Here is a 20,491-nt window from a genome sequence, read left to right as displayed (position 1 = left end):
AAAAAAAAAAGGACGGGCAGACAAGTTTTGGAGAGACTTAAAAAAAAAAAAAGGAGAGAAGTGTTGGAAAGACCTTTGATTTGCAGCAACATATACGTTGCATATTTTCGTATTACGAAAGTATAAATTCGAATTGCACCAAACACAGCGCGTTAGTTTGCGGAGCGTTGAAACCGAGGTTGCGATGTCCTTTTGTAAGCGAGTCATTTCTCAAGCCACGAGATCTCGTCAGCCGATGACAGCAGCTATTCAGAGCATAGGACACGTGTTATAGTCAGCCAATAGCAAGATCACTGGTTAAATAGCGCGAACACGCAAGAGGAAAAGTTAACGGTTTACATTAATGTACACAGTGCCGTATATCTACAATAAAAGCTAAGCTTTCACATATAATATTAGTCTCTAAGATTAACACGCTACAACAGAAGCTTAGCTTTCACATGTAATATTGATCTTTTTTGCGTGTGTTATACTTTAACACACATCACACAAATGTGCCAGTAAATTTAATATTATGACATAAATGTCTCGGCTCGAAATTCTTGTTAGTGGCTGGTCCTCAAACTGTTCAGTATCGAACGCTCTGTGGTTTAGATATCCATCCCACTTTCTCACACGTAACATAATTCATCTTGCGTAAAAATAAATTTACTTTGAAAGTAACGCTTTTCTAACCACCGTTCGCAATACTATCCGAAGACTGTTAGAAATAGGTTCGATTTACCAGTTTCCAGAGAGCGCCAGAAAACAGGCATTATTGTGCGTGTGCAACTGCAGTGGTGTAGGAAACCCGTATGTTCATGTTTATAAAGCACTAAAAGAGCTTACATTACACCATAAAAGAAACAGGGCATCAGAGGATACTCCAAAGAGCATCGGAATTTCGTAAACCATACTAAAATGCATAATTCGTCTTGAAGTGCGAATTGGCTTTTTCCAGATTCACAATGAAGTATGTCCCATCTGATATTAAGCTTTTCAGTGTGGTTTTTGGGATGTAAATTTTCTTGGAGTACCAGTACTCTACGATCTCATTTTTGGTTCTTTATTATGGCATAATGCCATATATGGCAGAAGATGATAACGTGCACTTGAAATTCAGCGAAAAGTTGGAACTAGCCAATACTGTAGAATGAAACACTTCGTTTCAAATAAAATGATTGCCTGAGCGGAAAGATTAATAAAGCCAAATTTCTTTAGCAAACTTGCAAAGCCCGGGTTCCCGGGTTCGATTCCCGGCGGGGTCAGGGATTTTCTCTGCCTCGTGATGGCTGGGTGTTGTGTGCTGTCCTTAGGTTAGTTAGGTTTAAGTAGTTCTAAGTTCTAGGGGACTTATGACCACAGCAGTTGAGTCCCATAGTGCTCAGAGCCATTTGAACCAAACTTGCAAAAATAACTTCACTGTTCTGCAAGGCGATTAATGCTTGACTACTACTAACTTGGAAATAAAATAAAATCAGAAAACTGAAATTAATAATATATTTTTGCCCTCCATAATTATGTGAATGTATTTTAATTCACTTGATAGCTCCCTGGCCACAGAAATCCGTTTTGTTTTCATTTGACTTGGGAGCTGTACACGAAGAGAAGCAGCGAAATCACTTAACGTAAACACGCGTCACGTGGAGGTTGACCCGCTCCCCACTACAACTCAGACAACTCTGTGCAAGTGTGAATCTGGCAGCTAGGGAGCGTGAGAAAAATTTTTCTCGTTTGCATCTGGCTGCTTGCTACTGCTACAGACACAGCTAACAGCCAAACTTCAAGTAGCGGGAGAAGTTACTGCTTATACGCGAGTCAAATGCGCATGCGCAACAGACCGCTGGCAATTGGTCAAACGAACCTAATGTGAACAGTTGTGACGTCATGCTCATAGCAAGCAGTTTATTGTTACAAAGAATTACAGTCTGCGCCCTACGGCCTTTGACATATTTTTGCTAATTGCAAACGCTTGTGCGTGCACGGTTTTTTGTTGTAAATTGCACATTTCCTGTCACTAAAGTTTTATTTTTTTCCCTCTCGTTTGTATTTTATTGCTTTAGTATTATTCTCCAGTAGCAGGATGCAATAACATTCTTTGCTAGAGAATCAATTCTGCAGCCAAAATTTAAAAAAATTTAACTGAAAGCTAAAACAATGAAAAATTCCCGGAATTCCGAAAAATTCCCGGGTTTTTCCCGGTTTTCTCCCGGATGAAAAAATTCCCGGGTTTTTCCCGGATTTCCCGGTTGTCCCGGGTCGTATACACCCTGGCTCACATACTGTTTGATAGTCACCGTGCCATCAAGGAATATCACGCCGATTAATCCAAATCTGGACACTGCACACTACACAGTCACCTGTTGGAGGTGGAGAGACTTCTTGATTGCAAAATGCAGATTCTCAGTACCCCAAATGAATCAATTTTGCTTATTGACGAACCCATCCAAATGAAAGTGGGCTTCGTCACTAAACCAAACCATTCCCCGCATACTAATTCCCATCATGCCCTGCAACCAACCACGCAGTTTGAACATCCAAATGCAAACTGCTCAAAAGTTATGACAATTTTATTTCATATAGTTCTCTAATTGCCACCCTGTACATTGTAGTGCCCGTTCTTTAAACATAGCCTTTACTGGTTCATGTTCCCTGCACGGTGTCAGGAATTGCACAGGGAGAGTACGATCCACTGGAAACTTCTTTAGGAGCTCCACTAAACATAATGACTTTTTGGAAGCAATATTACTGGAAACCAGACACTCAACACTTTTGGGCATTGTGCAAAATTCAGTAGATGTACAAAATGAAGCAATTCTACACTCTAAAGAAATGTCTTTAGTCAGCATTCTCTGCAACAGAATTGGTTGCTCACAAAGAAACTGCTCAAAAAGCACACCCATTGTAACCAGTTGTTTCTCTTGTCCAAGTGGAAAAATTCTTCTCCTTGACTCTTTCGTTTTGCCGAATGCTTGACCCTTTCACTTTGCCAAATGCTTCACAGTGTTAATTGTGATATTGTTGCAGCATTGCAGTGCATTAGCAGTGTGCCCGAAGCTTTAGAAGAAATGGTACAATCAGTGATAAAGAATTCAAAGACCTGTTTATAAAGGCCTCTGAATTTGTGCAAAAAATCTAAGTAAAATTCACATCACCATTGTCTGTCTCCATAATGAAATGTTGAGATAATAGTCCCGCTAGCAGCCCAAAAAAGTGTTACAGGAGAAACAAAGCTTTGCCTTTCTTGCATCACATAGAAATCAAATCTACGGAAGATTTCAGAGCAATCAAAACTGAATCACATCCTTCAGGGCATAATTCCAAGGAAATGGATAAATTTCAGTACAGAAGATACACTGGAGTCCATCAGATTTTTTAAATGTTGCCAGAACCTTCACCTGCAGCTGAACAATTTTCTGTTTGAAAACAAAAATGGCTTAAAGAAGAACCAAGTATGATATCAGAGGGCATTTTGGTGGCATTAGAGACACACACTTCTAAATTTTTCACAATATCAGAACTCCACTCCAAATTCTAGTCACCATCCCTATTCCAACAGCAATGCCAGCAGTGGCATTTTCAACTTTGATTGATTGACTGAGAGGGGGGGGTGGGACTAGACGGCAAGGTCATCAGTCCCGCAATTCCATAGTTACACACGGAAGGGAGAGGGTCTGCTAAAAGTGGCGAGCAGTCAAACTATAAAACGAGGAAGTTAAAACACACACAGAAGAAGGTGTAATATGGCAGCCCAAATCTAAAAACTGGGAAAACAGAGAGATAAGAGAGAGGTCTTTGCAAGGGAGTGTGGTCGAGGGTCCAGACTGATAAAACATTAAGAGAAGCCCCAAACACAACTACCCTCCACCTGCTCCAGGAGTAAAGCAAAAACCTTCCATCTGAAAATAAAAACCACTTTCACAGAGGAAACTGAGGACCAGTTGAACCATCCATGAATCATCTGCCAAAAGCATTTTCAACTTTAAAAGATTTAGAACTGGAACAGTGCAAATCAAAAGAGACTGAGTCATCGTGCTCCACACTCTGTGCATCACAGTGTTCCAGTTGAGCCAGACAGAGTAATGACTCACTTTTCCAAACTGCCACAACAGATGAATATTTACTAAAGTATGTTACCAGCTATTCTGCATTTGGCTGTCTGCTTAATATTGATGAAATTGATAACTTTTTGGGCTGTAATTAAATGGTGAAAATTATGACCATATGGAATTTAGAGAGAACCCCAGCCCCCCTCCACGAAAAAAATTCTGAATGCACTCACAACCCAAGCCTCTCAGCTGAATATTGCATCTTTCTGTTCACAAGAACTTTGGTGAGCGTAAATCATAACACCAACATTGAAAATGTCCTGTAAGGTAGTAATGGAATACTCAAAATATCTGCAGGAAGTTTAACTGAAAGAGTTCAAAGAATCATAGATTAGTATTGATGACTATATTCCAGACAGTGCTGAATCAAGCGAAGAAAACAGTTGTGTTATGCTCTGATGTGATGTGTGCAGAGAAGTTACACCACTGACTGCTATAGAACTAAGACAAATTCCTCCACTAAAACCCCTATACAAAGAACGGCTGGAAGTCATTACACCCATTGAAGACAAAGAGAAAGAAGTAGGTGTCAGGTGCAACAGTTTGCTGTGGGCGTCCTGGAAATAATGACAGGATATTTTCCTTTCTGAGCTTGATATGCAGGAACATGTCATCCCATGCTAAGGCCATTGCCCCACAAGGTAGACAAGAAACTCAAATCCACTGAGGTAGAGAAACAGAAGAAGCATGTAAGATTATTTTGGCAAGACTCAGTATCAGGGATGGGCATAAAATGATAACTGGATCATTCTATTTCCCACTTGACTCATCACCTGATGTAACCGAAAACTTTAGAGAAAACTTCAGTTCACTTGTACATAAGTGCATACTGTAATCATAGGTGGAGACTTCAATCATACAACAATTAACTGGGAAAATTACAGTTTTGTTAGTGGTGGGAGTGATAAGACATCTCGTAAATCTTCACTGAGTCCTTCTCTGAAAACTACCTAGAACAGATAATTAGGAACCCCACTCACGATGGAAATATATCAGATGTAATGGCAGCAAACAGACCTGACCTCTTTCAGAACATCCACATTGAATATGGTATCAGGGTCCATGAAGCGGTTGTGGCAATAATGATTACCAAAGTACAATTACCAAAGTACAAGGGTCATATTGGAAGTAATGCCTCCTATTTCTATTCATGGCAACTGCAGGAGATACAAAAATCCCACCAGCACAGCTAAATAGAGCAATATTTTAGCTACAGACTTCCATTTTCCACATAGTCATCACCATTCATTATGCACTTTTTCCAACAATGACCAGTGCCTGCATGTGGTAATTGTTAAAAATCTGAACCAGCTGAGGCTAACCACTTCCTTACAGCTCTGACAACAGCATCCGAGTCTTGAAAATGTTGGCCACATAGTCCATCTTTCAGAGGCCCAAAGAGATGGAAGTCTGAAGGCAATAAATCGGGACTGTACGGTAGATGTGGTAAGGCAGTCCAGCCAAATTTTGCAATTAGCTGTGTGGTCACAAAACTGGTGTGTGGCCTGGCTTTATAGTGTTGCAAGTGAATGTTAGTCTTCTTCTCTGGCCTTACCCTGGAAATTCAGGCTTTCAGTTTAATCAGTGTCGTCTTGTAGCATGCTGCATTTCTCCAGCCTCCAGGACATCCAAAAGAACCACATTCTGGTTATCTCAGAAGACTGTGCACATCACTTTGCCTGCAGGTGGCTATGTCTTGAATTTCTTCTTTGATGGAAAATTCACATTTCGCCATTCCATGGGCTGTCTTTTGGATTCCGGCTCAAAGTGGTGACACCACATCTCGTCTCTGGTGATGATGCTATTCAGAAAAATTGTTACCTTCAGCTTCATATTGGTCCAGCAGATCTCAACAAATGTTCATTCGACAAGTCTTTTGTTCTTCTTTAAGCATCTGTGGGACCCATCTTGCACAGACTTTGCGATAACCAAGATGTTCCAACATTTCTTTCAAGGCATTCCAGCCAAGATACAGCCTTGCACACAATTCTCTGGTTGTTATCCACCAATCAGCATGGATGAGTTGATCAAGACGCTCTTCCTTGTGAGGGACGACAGCTGTGCAGAGTCGATTGGGCCATGGCTTGTCATGCACACCCTTTTCACCACCTTGAACTGTACCTGTCACCTCACATTGCTCACATCTATTGTAATGCCTTCATACATCTTTAGCAAGCATCAATGGATTTCAATTAGCACAATTTCTTTAGCAGTGAGGAATTCAATTGCGCATTGCCGTTTTTTAAGTGCATCTGCATCAGACTCCATTTTGGAACACTCCTCTGCTGGTGCCAACTACCCCAGAACAATGGAACCACCTGCAAATGAAAGAGGGAGGCTAAAGCATTAGCATTACACCAATGACATCTGGCGTGGACATCCAAAGTCACCACAAAAAAATAGTAGATACTACTTTTGGAGCGACCCTTGTACAAAGGACAACTAAAACAAGCAGAAAGACATATGTTCAGTAAATTAGACAAAAAACCATTAATGTCACATCTCAATGAGGAACTGAAACATTGAGCACAGGGCAGAAGCATGCAGAACAACTCTGGATCAAGTTTGAAAGAATAGTTGACCAGGTACTGGATACCGTATTTACTCGAATCTAAGCCGCACTTTTTTTCCGGTTTTTGTAATCCAAAAAGCCGCCTGCGGCTTAGAATCGAGTGCACAGCAAGTGGAAGTTCTGAAAAATTTTAGTAGGTGCCGCCACAACTGACTTCTGCCGTCGAATATATGTAGCGCAACACAGGCACGGCGCCAAAACCTCCGTGTCAGTGAATAAATTAAAAAAAAAAAGAGAAAAGAAATAAAAATAGGTGGAAGACGAGCTTTTTTTTCTCCGCCCCGAGTTTCGGCCACTGCACTTTCATACATTATCCAACAAAGTAAATACAAATTCCGTATTCTTCATCTTCGAATGTAGCAGAATTTCGATGTACTACGAAAATCCGACATGCAAGACTGTTTGGGATGTTTGTCAATATGGCCAACTCTACTTTCTGAATTTTTTCCTACCTGTGAGAAGATATGGTTGCTAATAGGAACCTGATGAAATGTGAATCACATGCAGTATTCTCTTCACCATAAGAATAATACGAATATCAACATTTTGTCATGTATTCTTTCGTGTTTGCTGCTTTCTCATTTAAATCCTGCCTGCCTAATAAACTACGAAACTAGAGTGAGACAACAGCAAACGCGGAAGAATATGCGTATCGTGTCATGTTTATATTCGTATTATTCTTATGCCTAATAGTGATACTGTCAGAAATGAAGCATGGCAACTGACTAGATTTTTAATTCTAAGATGACTAATTTCTGTGCAGAATTTGATGCACTAAAGAAGCGGCCGCAAAGATTTTCAAACGGAGAAACATTTTCGCCTAACTCTCGTTCAGAACATATTCTAACATACGCAGTCTATTATTTGGTTCTTGTTGATCATTATCAAAGAAAGCAACAGTGTAAGTAACAACAAATAGCAGTCTCTTCCATTGTTTCGCTAATGAGACGATTACTCTCTCTCTTCTCTTCTTTTTTTTTTTTTTTTTTAAGCGGCGGTAGCGCGCACAAAAGCGACAAGCCGTAAACACGCACTATCAGAATGCGACAAACAATGCGTGACACAGTACAGTAATGCATTTTCAGCTTAGAGTGACGCAAACACCTATAACAAAGAAAACAGCACTTATCAGATCAAAGCAAAATAAGCAATCGATTCAAACCAGACGAAGCATGTGGAAAAGGAAGGGTACCCGTATAAATACGGACGGAGCGCCTAACGCGTAGCAATGGCTACCTGGTAAAGCTTAACTGCTAAACTTACGACTCGAACCAAATTACTGTAGCTGTATCGTCATTCATTCGACCTAAATTGTGTCTCATATTACAATGGACCAACTTTGTTTCGATTTGGAGGTGCGGCCTAAAACTTTACTCTCCCCTTGAATTTCGAGTCTCAAATTTCCGGTGCGGCTTAGATTCGATAATTTTTTTTTCCTTTATTTCGAGTCTCATTTTTCAGGTGCGGCTTAGATTCGAGTGCGGCTTAGATTCGAGTAAATACGGTAGATATGAATCCTGTAGAACAAAGCACAGTGCTATAGATACAGAGATGCTGAATGAAATGTATTTGGCTGTCAAGAGGACAATGCATGATGCTTTCAATGGCTACCACAGCAGAATATTGTCATGTGGTCTTCCATAGAACCGAAAGAAATTCTGGTCACATTAAAGGCTGTTAGAGGCACCACAGTTAGTATCCATTCCCTAGTGAATGAGACAGGAACTTAAATTCAGGACAGCCAAGCACAAGCTGAAATGTTTATCTCCATTCTCAAATGTTCCTTTACAAGGGAAAATGAAGAGAATTCACCCAATTAGTCCTTGTACCACTGAAAAGTCGAATGAAGTAACTATTAGTGTAAGTGATACTGAGAAACAGCTGAAATCGTTAAAATTGAACAAAGCTCCAGGGCTCAATGGAATACCTGTCAGGTTCTATACTGAATTTGTGGCTGAGTTAGCCCTCTTCTAACTATAATCTATCGTAGATCCCTCAAACGAAAAACCATGCCCAATTCTTGGAAAAAGGCACAGGTCACACTCATCTACAAGAATGGTAGTAGAAGTTATCCACAAAACTGTCATCCAATCTCTTCGGCATCAATCTATTGAAGAATCTTAGAAAATATTCTGATCTCAAACATAATGAGTTACCTTGAACAGACCGGCCTCCTCAATGCTAACAAACATGGAAATCAAAAACATCAATCATGTGAAACCCCATTTGCACTTTTCTCACATGGCATACTGAAAGCTTTGGATCAAGGCAATCAGGCAGATATTCTTTGATATCTGAAAAGCATTTGACTCAGTACCACACCTATACTAATTGCCAAAAGTATGATCATATGGGGTATCAAGTGAAATTTGTGACTGGATTGAAGACTTTTTGGTAGGAAGGATGCAGCATGTTATTTTGGATGGAGAGTTATCATCAGATGTAGGAGTAAGTTTGGGTGTGCAACAGGGAAGTGTGTTGGGACCCCTGCTGTTCATGTTGTATATTGATGATATTGTAGATAATATTAATAGTAAAATGAGGCTTTTTGCAGATGATAGAGTTATAATGAAGCATTATTTGAAAGAAGCTGGATAAATATTCAGTCAGATATCTATAAGATTTCAATGTAGTGCAGAGATTGGATACTTGCTTTAAAATGTTTAGAAATGTAAAATTTTGCACTACACAAAACGAAAAACATAGTATCCTATAACTATAATATTAATGAATCACTGTTGCAATCAACCAATTCACACAAATATCTGGATGTAACACTTTGTAGGGATATGAAATGGAATGATCACGTAGGATCATCACGGATAAGGCAGGTGTAGACTCGGTTTATTGAGAGAATACTGGGGAAGTGCAATCTGTCTACAAACAAGACTACTTACAAATCACAAGCGCGACCATTTCTAGAATATTGCTCACGTGTGTGGGGCCCTTACCAGACAGTACTAACAGAGGATATTAAATGTATACAGAAAGGGCAGCACAAATGGTCACACTTTTGTTTAATTTGACCTTCACCTCAGAGATGGCTACATCAGTACCTCCGCCCATATCAGACCTACTAACTACCGGCAATACCTCCACTTTGACAGCTATCACCCATTCCATACCAAGAAGTCCCTTCCGTACAGCCTAGCCATTCATGGTCATTGCATCTGCAGTCACGAACAGTCCCCCTCAAAATACACCGAGAGTCTCACTGAAGCCTTCACTGATCGTAATTATCCTCCCATCCTTGTACAAAAACAAATCTCCCGTGCCTTATCTTTCCAGTCTCCCACCACCTCCCAAAGTCCCACAGTCCAGCCACAGAGGAGCATTCCCCTAGTAACTCAGAACCATCCAGGACTGGAGAAACTGAATTACATTCTCCACCAGGGTTTCGATTACCTCTTGTCGTGCCCTGAAATGACAAATGACCTGCCCACTATCCTTCCCACCCCTCCTAACGTGGTATTCCGCTGTCCACTGAACCTACACAATATACTCATCCATCCTTACACAACCACTACTCCCAATCCCTTACCTCATGGCTCATACCCCTGTAATAGACCTAGATGCAAGACCTGTCCCATACATCCTCCTACCACCACCTACTCCAGTCCGGTCACTAACATCACCTATCCCATCAAAGGCAGGGCTACCTGTGAAACCAGTCATGTGATTTACAAGCTAAGCTGCAACTACTGTGCCGCATTCTAAGTAGGCATGACAACCAACAAGCTGTCTGTCGGAATGAACGGCCACCAACAAACTGTGGCCAAAAAACAAGTGGACCACCCTGTTGCTGAACACGCTACCAAACATGATATCACTGATCTCTGACTGCTTCACAGCCTGTGCTATATGGATTCTTCCCACCAACACCAGCTTTTCTGAATTGCACAAGTAGGAACTTTCCCTGCAATACATCCTACATTCCCGTAACCCTCCTGGCCTCAGCCTTCGTTAGTCACTATCCTCACCCATCCAGCCCCCTCCCTGTTCCCATTCCAGCACTACACAGCTGTCATTTCACTGCCACACCCAGTCTTAATTTCTTTTTATTTCTCTCCTTTCCACTACTTACCCCCTCTCCTCCCTGGACCTTCTCTCCCGCCTTCCGTCTAAACTGCAACACTTCACTGTCTGCCACTCCCACCGTACTATCCCTCCCCCTCATCACCCCAGCCTCCTCCTTACCCCCACCCAGTTGCCACTCCCATCATGCACTGCTGCTGCTGCTCACAGTGTGGTTTCAGCTCTCAGACTGCAGACGTGTGTGCAAGTTGCATTTGTGTGTGTGTGTGTGTGTGTGTACTGCTGACAAAGGCCATAATTAGCGAAAGCTATAATTGTGTGAATCTTTTTGTTGTGCCTACCGCGACTCAGCATCTCTGCTATATGGTGAGTAGCAACTTTCCTTCTGTGGTATTGTTACATTCCATCCTGGATTTTCCATTGTTTGATTTTTGTTTAATGCGAGAGAGATGTCACACAGAAACTGAAGGAACTGAACTGGAAGACTCTTGATGACAGACTAAGTCATTCTGAGAAAGTCTATTAACGAAGTTTCAAGAACCGATTCTAAATAATTACTCTAGGAATATACTACAACCATCCTACATATTGCTCACATAGGGATCATGAGGATAAGATTAGACTAATTACTGCACACACACACACACACACACACACACACACACACACACACACACACACACGCACGCAGATATAGGCATTCAAACAATCAGTCTTCCCACACTCCATACCCGAATGGAACAGTAAGAAACCCTAATAACTAGTACAATGGGACATACCCTCTGCCATGCACCTCACAGTGGTTTGCAGAGTATATATGTAGATGTAGACAAAAAATGGCACATTGTCAAAAGAAAGTACATGTTATAGGCTTCCTACAGAGACAGCTCCACTGTGGTACAGATAACGAGCGCATCACGGTGTGGGACTGAAATGGTAGATCAACTGGAAAAGTACTCAAAAGCTGAAGTATGTGGGATAGTACAATTGTTGTGGGAAAATTATCTAAACTACACACAGCTTCACAGTGAAATTCTGGTGGTTTGTGGACTAAACGAACTGTCATGTCCAGCTACATTGAAAGGTGCCAAACATTTGACCACAGCCACACCACTGTGGGCAATGCTGATTCACCATACAGTCCGCATCTTGCACCTTTCATTTATCATCTTTTTGGCAAGGAAAAGAACATGTGGGGAGAGATATTTTCCAACTATGAGGATGTTCACACAATGTTTTCTGAATGGCCCCCTGACCAAGGAATTGATTTCTATCATTGAGGAATTCAACAATTTGTAGAACAGTGACTTTGTGACTTTGCTGCAAAATAGTGTCACAGAAAGGTGTAAAAACTTACTTGGCCCCTAGCTGCATAGACAGCATGGTAGGACTGAGACAACAGTAGTGGAGGCATAGTACTGCAATTGGAGCTATTTTACAAACATCTATCTCACAGAACATCCAAGTTACAGCTACAGAGTCTGCAAATGATTGTATTAACAGGTTATGTCTTAAGACTAATAATTTGACAAATACAAAGGTCTGAACTCGATAATATATTGAAAATAAAAAATCAATACCTAAATGAAGGATCAATCAAAGGAAAATAGAAGTCCAAACACGCGTGGCAAGAAAGATCTCTCATAACACAAAAAAGAGAAAAATACAGTGGATAACTTCTCAAAGCAACGCTGACAATGTAAAATACAGAAAATGTAGAATATTGATCAAGGACCTTCCATTTACCTGCTACTGTCAGAATGCATGAGTCAAAATTGTTGTCACCAGTGTCATCTGAATCACTAATGTGAAGACAGATAACCTGTTCTATTTTGTCCAGTAATTTTTCGTGCTCAGTACATTTCTTTTCAACACTTTCCATGTCTATCAACTGCCTCCAATTCTAGCTCAGTGACAGAGCTAAAATTTTTCCTTGCCTAGCTTACATACTTTCTTGAGCTTAAGAGTAACACACTTTACATTTGCCCTTATCGTTTCTATTGTGTTTGATTCTCGGTGATACGTGAGAATTTTTTGATTTTTATTAAGGCATGTCACATTATCAAATGTAACATTACCAGAATTTAACAAATTTGTCATCTCTGCTTTCCTGAAATTTGTCGTCTTTCCTTTCCCGCTGTTCATTGTTGGTGGTTTTCCTTCTATCATATTGCGCCCTACTATAGGGCACAATAATGGAATTGTTAGGCACATTGGGCACTAATTTCCGTTCCAGCCACATGCTACAAAAAAAGAAAGTAATCCTGTTGAGCTGCAATACTATTTTATGCAGGCACTGTACAGCAATGTTAATGACTCAATTAGCTTTAAAAATTTACAGCATTCATGCCATATATCAGAACATTCAACTATTCGCTTCCTGTTACCTCATGGCCTCCACCTTGTAAATGCTATACAATGTCAATTAGATGAACATTTGAACATATAAACAAGATAGGAACAAAACAACTGAAAACTGACATACGTGAACCATAACTTGTCAAGTAAAAGTTATAATGTCTCCTTTAAATGAAGTATGTTCTCTGATTAACAATAGTAGTGATTTTAATGTCAGACATACCGTTTCATGCAGAAAAGTTATGTATCAATCTCCTGACAACATTTTCGTCAAAATTATCTAAATATGAAGTTTTCTTCGCCTCCTCCTGCATCTTTCACACAGCAGAGAAGGCTTTGGAAGCACCTGTCACTATTTTTTCCCCCCTCTCTTCATTGGGTGACTGGAAATACCAGTGGCTGCTGCCACCCTCCCCAGCAGACATTTTAATGGGGTTTTTACTCCCTTGTCTAAGTCTTCAAATATAAACCATCTTAAACTGCACACAATTATCCACACCGACGATGATGGACCTATGGTGCTTGGAGCCTGTGATGCCATGCTTTGTAGAAGGGTTACTGAGAGAGCACTGAATATAAGGTTGACAGGTAACTCACAACTGAAAAACAAAGTGCACAGCTACGCAAGCAACATGTGACCAAAGCGGACACCCCTTCAGAACAAAGGGATGGAGTCACCCATCGGTCAAGACGAGAATGCAATTCTGCAAAAGTTGCCATTTTCTCTTGTGTGACTTCTATCTATGAATCGCAGCGCAGCATTCAATAAAAGTTACTTGGCCTGCCATAATAATGTGTAACTTACTTTTAGAAATCTCCTTGTAATTTCATTGTAGTTTTGCATGCTTGAAATACTGCAGGATTCTGTAAAGCTTTGTAAAATTCAAAGCATGCATTGGAAAAAATCTATTAAAAATGAAAATAATGAGATTCTGTAAATAATGAAAAATGAGAAGTATAAAAGGATCCTATGAAGGGTGGAGAAGTAGCTGGAGTCGATGACTTTTCAATAGGCCTATATATAGCTTAAGATCAAAACACAGAAACAAAAAAGAAAATTACAACATTATTTCCAGAAAAGCAAATAGATCAGCAAACAAACTATAGAGGAAGACAATGTTGACTTCAATGAAAATGGAACAGATGTGACTGGTACACACTGCCAGGCAAATTGATGGAACACTGAATAAGGAAGTAGATTGCTAGATTCCAAGAAAAGGAAAGATCAAGAAAATAGCCTTATCTGAGATGGACGGATAATGGAAAAACATATGGGTAACATGGTTGCATATTGCTGAAGACTGTAAAGGGTGGGGAAAACCCTAAAAGCATTTATGAATCAGGAGTTATGGCTAACAATGAACTGTGTTGAAACTTGTCACATGAGGCACAAGAGGCCTTTAAAAACATATAAGAAAAGTGAGGCACTAAAACAAAGTCATGTTCTTCCGACAGATAAAATAAAAGACACTGAGCATTAGTTCACTCACATCACAGTAGTGCTGCGCAAAACCCAGTAAATCGGTGGTAATGCCCTCTTCATTAAAGAGAAATTATTTTATGATTACACATGTCCGTAGTCCAGAAATACCGGGTAGTTCCAATTAAAGTGCAGCTACTCATAGAGGTCCAGTGGGGACTGTAATTATTACATGGCAGCAAAACTTAGTAAATATGCTACGTGCATTAACACAGAACCGATTTGTGCTGGAAAAAAAATTTGTTTCAATTTTGGCAACCAAGTGCACATCTAGCATAATACATCATTTGTTTGATGGTATGACACCCACACTGTCATCTGACAAGCTGTAAAGTGAGTGAATAGTATTGCTACCAAGAAGAGAGACTGTACACTGTTCTCAACACTGTTTTATGTGAACAGCAGCAATTACAGTGTTGCATTGAGAGAGTATCGCTGACTGAAAGATCTGAGTAGAGGCCCAATGTCATCAAATGGTTTAAAATTGATGATAACGAAATTTGAAAAGATGGGCGAGCTTGGTGCAGCACCTGGAGAGGAAGGTGTCCTGTCCTGGTGGCAGTTACGAGGTGATTGTTGCTGTCACTGACCATGCAGCAACTGCCCTGCATAATGCTAGTGCTCATGCAGTGTCACGAGAGTTGTCCATCCCATGGTCAACAGTACAGTTTGCCATACAGCCCTTTATTCAACATTCTCAGCAACACTTTAGCTGCATGAGAAACTAGACTGACGGTCCTATGCTCTTCACATTTTTTGGTGTTTTTTTTTTTTTTTCCTCTATTGGTATCAAAACTGTTGCAAGGAAGTCCTCAGGCCATTCCCCTTTGTCATATATCTCATTACAGAGGTGGACTCTTTCTTGCCGTGTTTCCCAGACTCTTCAACAATTCTGCTGGCAAATCATCAATTCCACATAGCTTCCTATTCTTCATCTTCTTCAGGGCCTTTTCTACTTCTCCTTCCAAGATGGTGAATCCCTTTCCACCTTCCGGCACATATTGCTCCTCTTCAACCTTAATTTCGCTTTATATTTCATCCCACTTATATAGACATTCAATATATTCTTTCAATCTGTTCTAAACCTCCTGTGGGTCTTCTGCTAGAGTACCATCAGCTCTGTCTATTTCCATGTTATTCCTTTCTTTTACATTCAAAAACTGTCTCATTAGCCAGTCTATACATCATTTCATACTTTCCCTCTTTCTCCATTTTCTCTATTTTGTCACATTTCTATTTGATCCATTTTCTCCTTGGTTCTTCAGTTTCTCTTCTTAATTCATTAGTCAGTTTCCTGTACCTCTTTTTGCCTTCTTCAGTTTCTACATTTTTCCACTTTCTCTGCTCTTCCATCTTTCTCAACATGTTTTCTGTTATCCATTCTTTCCTGGTACTTTGGGATACTCTAATTCCAAGTACTTCTTTGGCAGAGTCCATGAGTCCTTCCCCCATTTTTTCCATTTGTCATTAACACTTTCATCAACACTACCTCTTTCCCATTTTTCCATAAATCTGTTTTCCAAATCTGATACCTTTCTATGTTTGGCCTTTTTTTGCTTTACCTCATGGAGAAAAAGTGTTAAAGAATGCTGATTCGAGAGTTGGAACGGTGCTCCAAAAACTTTGTTATTTGCCTATTGCCTAGTACCATCATAATTAGTAGCATGCAATCACAATTTTTTTTCTACAAACGACTCAACAGCATTTTTCAAAAGACAATAATCTCATCATTAGCTTATAAAAAACAGCTAATGAGGTTAAAATGCTGAAAAGTCTATCAATATTATTGCAATGTTCATAGAATAAAATGGAATAAAAACAAATTGGACTGTGTGTCCTCATCTTACAACAACAACTTCTGTCAGTAGTTATCCCATCTCACACCACATACTGCACCAGGCCACATCCTGCTGATCTGCTCTGAACCCCAAGAGTGTCAAGTTGACACCTACGCAGAGCTGTGGAGATGCTTGTGAACTAACATGTCCACAGCATTACAACATAAGTACAGCTATTGGCTCAACCACAATGCTGTTCTATTGGCTGCCTATACTTTCCCCATTTTCTAACTATACAGTCATCAGCTTGTAGCTACTTCAGCAAAGATGCACTGCAAATTTATGATAAAGCATTAAGAAATCTTAGGCCGTTGTCATTACCTTGTGCATTCTGAATACCGCCACATTTCTTTTCATTAATTATGACTGCACAGATGAGGAAAATGTAGGCAACCCATAGAACAGCATTATGATTGAGCTGATAGTTGCACTCATGCTGTAATGATGCAAACATGTTAGTTCACAACAACCCTTGTCAGCTTGACACACTGCTGCAGTTTTCTGCAGAAAATTAACGGGACCTTTTTTTTTCTGGCGTCTTCTTCCCCCACTCTTCCAGATCGGCAATCTCTAACAAAATGCCATTTCTCCACAACAGTAGCATATTCCTTTAGTTATCGAACCCTGCCAATAATGCTGAATGTCATTACTCTAGCCCCACTACAGCCTGCTTCCAATTCTCTCTGTTTGCCATCACCATAATGAACATTTTCAATTTTAGTTAAAAGTTCGTCCAATTCAGCAAAGGAAGGTGGTGTATTGCTAAAGAGAATTCTACTCTTATGGGTGGACTGCATACCTTCCAAAATATTCGTGACTGCTTCAGTCTCTGAAATTTCAACACACAAGGCTAAGATAGCACGACGGACCTGTTTAACTTAATGGGATAGTGTTTCATCCTTTCTTTGTACCTGATAAACATATTTATCACTAACATCTTTCTTCTCACAAGTATCAACATCAAGAGCGTTTTCTGGATATCCCAGAGTGTTTCCTGGTTCTAGGCCTCAGCAAAAATCTTGGCCAAGCTTTATAAGTTGCAAATTTTAAAAGAAAAACAGCCTTATGGCCTCAACTTTAAACTAATAAAAAATTACTTTACATGAATATAACTTTAACCTAACTGCAGATCGGAGCTCAGTAGTTGTGAAATTAAGTCAATTATTAGGCCTTGTGAATATGTAAAATAACAATTTGTAAAAGCTATTACGTTTCAAAAGTACCCAAATAGCAAGATCTCATAAATACATGAATTAACTATTATGGAAAACATTTGGAAATATGATGTTATGATTGCCTGAAAGATCTACACAGGAATCAGATTATTCTTGATGTTTGTCGTTCACATCTGCCATGCGTCTGAATTCCGTGCTCAAGAGCTCAAGTGACAGCAACAGGGAGGAGGACCTTCGTACACCAATAATGGCTCCTAGAACACACAAACCCAGTATTAATACACAGTTCATCAAAATACTAAAACCAACAGCCAAGCACTGGGTAGTGCCAAATGCAGGAAGAGGTGTAAACACTATAGTGTGATAATCCCAGTTAATATTACAGCAATTGTTCATTAAACAATCTCCAATGACATTAAATTTCACTTGATAAATTTATAACCACAACTAGCTCAAGTTTCACTTGCTGCCAGACCAAGGTGCCAGAATGTCAACACCATGCATCATCGCAGTACATCAAGAGCCGACTGACTACTCGCAATGCTCTGTGTGCTGTCTTCCCTCTGCCACTGCCCCGGGTCTCACCTTGCGAGCTGCAGGCATCCTAAATAGAGGGCACTAGCCAACCAGAATGCCACAGAGAGCGTAACTTTGACAGAGAAACTATCCTGCAAAGAGCATTGCAGGAAGACATGGCTCAATGTTTTATTCCATTTTATTTTTGCTGACGACACTATTATGTTGGTAGATTTTTCAGTGTTTTACCCTCATGAGCTAAGTTTTACAACCAGATGACGAGAGCATTCTCTCTCAAAATATGCTGTTGAATTGTGTGTAGGACATAAATTATGGCTGAATGCTACTAATTATTACAGTAAAAACATAAAAAACAATAGGCCTGCCTCTCATTTGTGATAGATAATATTAAATCTATTGCCCAGCACTTTTTTAAAATTGTAAATCAGGCTTCTCTCATATATTGTTTGTTTTCCATCCAAGATTTTCTGCTATTTCAATATATTGCTTAGATTTTGATGGTAAGGAAATAAATTGTGATTCATACACCTGCTAACAATTATACCCATTTTAAAGAGTAGGCCTACAGTTAAGCAGAAACGGCAATAGACAACTCAAGATGCCCCTGTACATCCCACACCAAGCCATATTTGTAATTCACAAAACAACAACACTATATTTCCTCACTCTGCTGAATATCCAGTTCTCCAAAAAAAGTTAGGGCTCTTTCGCAACAATTATAAATACTCATTCAAAATTAATATTTGGTGTGACTGAGGTTGCTAACCTGCAGGACTATAATTCAATGAATATGACCAATTTATTGCTTTTTGGTCGCTGCCACTCTTGGCTAACATACACCACTGTTTTACAGCAGATTTTAAACTGAACTGCAAGTAACACTTCTGCAAAAATTAACTCTGTTGCTAAAATTTACTTAGCTAAGCCCTAAACAGTGTTGTCTGGTAATTAAAGTTGACAACAAGCAAGAAATAGTCTACAGTGGTTGGTAAATCTCAATTAATAATGTACCCACAATATTATGATTTTATGGCACATACTTCAGTAGTGAACATATGATACACAGCTTTGAAACTGGATGTTGTAGCAAAATAATGCACAGCAGTGGTCACTTACAAGCCTTAGGAATACCTTCCCGTTTTTACAAAAACGCCTATGTTTTAATTTTTGGTGCCAAAATGGACATACTGATAATGCAATGAGCAAAACCGCCTCAGCAACAAAACAACAAATAGCTTGTCAATGACAGTTCTTTGAACCCAAATATATTAAAATTTAGATTACAACACTCAGATTGAGTCATTAAATTTGCTTGTTTCTCTTTCTATTTCCTTTCCTCAGCCATGAGAGATCCACCCACACTCAGGATATGCTGGATCCAGTCATTTGAGTACGTTGACACAACTACAGCCATCTGAAAGTTCGACGATCTCTGCCTATAATTTGTTCTTGATTACAGCTGTTATCATCGACAAATCACTTTGTTATTGCACCCTATGCGCTCCATCTTTTATTTGTGTATCTGTATTTTACACCACACAATTTTATATACGAAAACGTTTAAAATTTACCCTCTATTTAAAAATACAAACTGAGAGTGAAACATGCACAATATACTTGAAAGCACAGTTTGACATACGGTCACATACGAAGAAGGTGGCAAACGTAACTTAGCGATTACATGAAACAACATTTTATATTTCGGTACACACTGTGTACTACACAGTTTCATCATGTAGGTTTTAGTTTACAGCTGTGTGGAAACTCTTTGCGGTCTCTTACGGGCGTAGACGACGTACGCGTGTAGTTGGTTTGAAAGAATTAAAACGGAGAATTCTTGGAGGACAGCATCCATATTAAATTCACTATTTACCTCTGGAACAACGCATATTTCCTGGTCAAATGGATCACGTCGACGTTTTCTCCCCATGTTTGTATCTCCAACACACCCTTCCCATACACTGTTTTGTTTACAAATAAAAACACGTGATTCGTGCAAAGATGCCACATTAAATTCAAAGCAGTTATCTCTACTTCGAAGACAGAAGTTTATACAAGTACTTACCTTTTATCCACAGACGAAGTTGTTACCATGGAGGTAGAAAAGGGGCATGGAGATAAGAATTCTTACCTCCATGATAATGGGAGATGGCGCTAAAGACATATGCTGTAGGTTGTTTTGAAGCCTGTGGGCGGGGTCTCCCGCCATCTTGGATCCCCCAAAACATTAGCAGACGCGTGTTTACAATTGTTTCTTCTTCGTTATTTCTGTCGTGTGCACACGATATTTGTTTTATGTAGTAAATGTTACACTGTTTTAGTGAACAACACAGTCTAAGGAACGCAACTTCAAACGTTTTTCTGGTTTCTTGAATGCGTATTCGATATAGTAATACGACACGAAAATA

General features: G+C 39.7%; 1 protein-coding gene across 8 annotated transcripts in view; it reads right to left on the bottom strand.

Moving 5' to 3' along the window:
- The window catches only part of LOC126161642 (gastrula zinc finger protein XlCGF62.1-like), a 55,086-nt gene extending 34,805 nt beyond the window's left edge, over nucleotides 1-20,281 (bottom strand). For 4 of the 8 annotated variants that reach the window (XM_049917613.1, XM_049917614.1, XM_049917611.1 and 1 more), the window contains exon 1: nucleotides 19,957-20,114. In XM_049917613.1, the coding sequence (XP_049773570.1) occupies nucleotides 19,957-20,013 (57 nt within the window). In that variant the 5' untranslated portion in view covers nucleotides 20,014-20,114. Of the gene's footprint in view, nucleotides 1-19,956; nucleotides 20,115-20,148 lie in introns of those variants that run through there. The other 4 variants (XR_007534940.1, XR_007534939.1, XM_049917615.1 and 1 more) reach the window with 2 other exon arrangements.
- Between the last annotated feature and the right edge of the window lie 210 nt (nucleotides 20,282-20,491).

This window comes from Schistocerca cancellata, chromosome 2, assembly GCF_023864275.1.
Source record: "Schistocerca cancellata isolate TAMUIC-IGC-003103 chromosome 2, iqSchCanc2.1, whole genome shotgun sequence".
Classification (NCBI taxonomy): Eukaryota; Metazoa; Arthropoda; class Insecta; order Orthoptera; family Acrididae; genus Schistocerca; species Schistocerca cancellata.
This window is presented reverse-complemented; position numbering and strand designations above follow the sequence as displayed.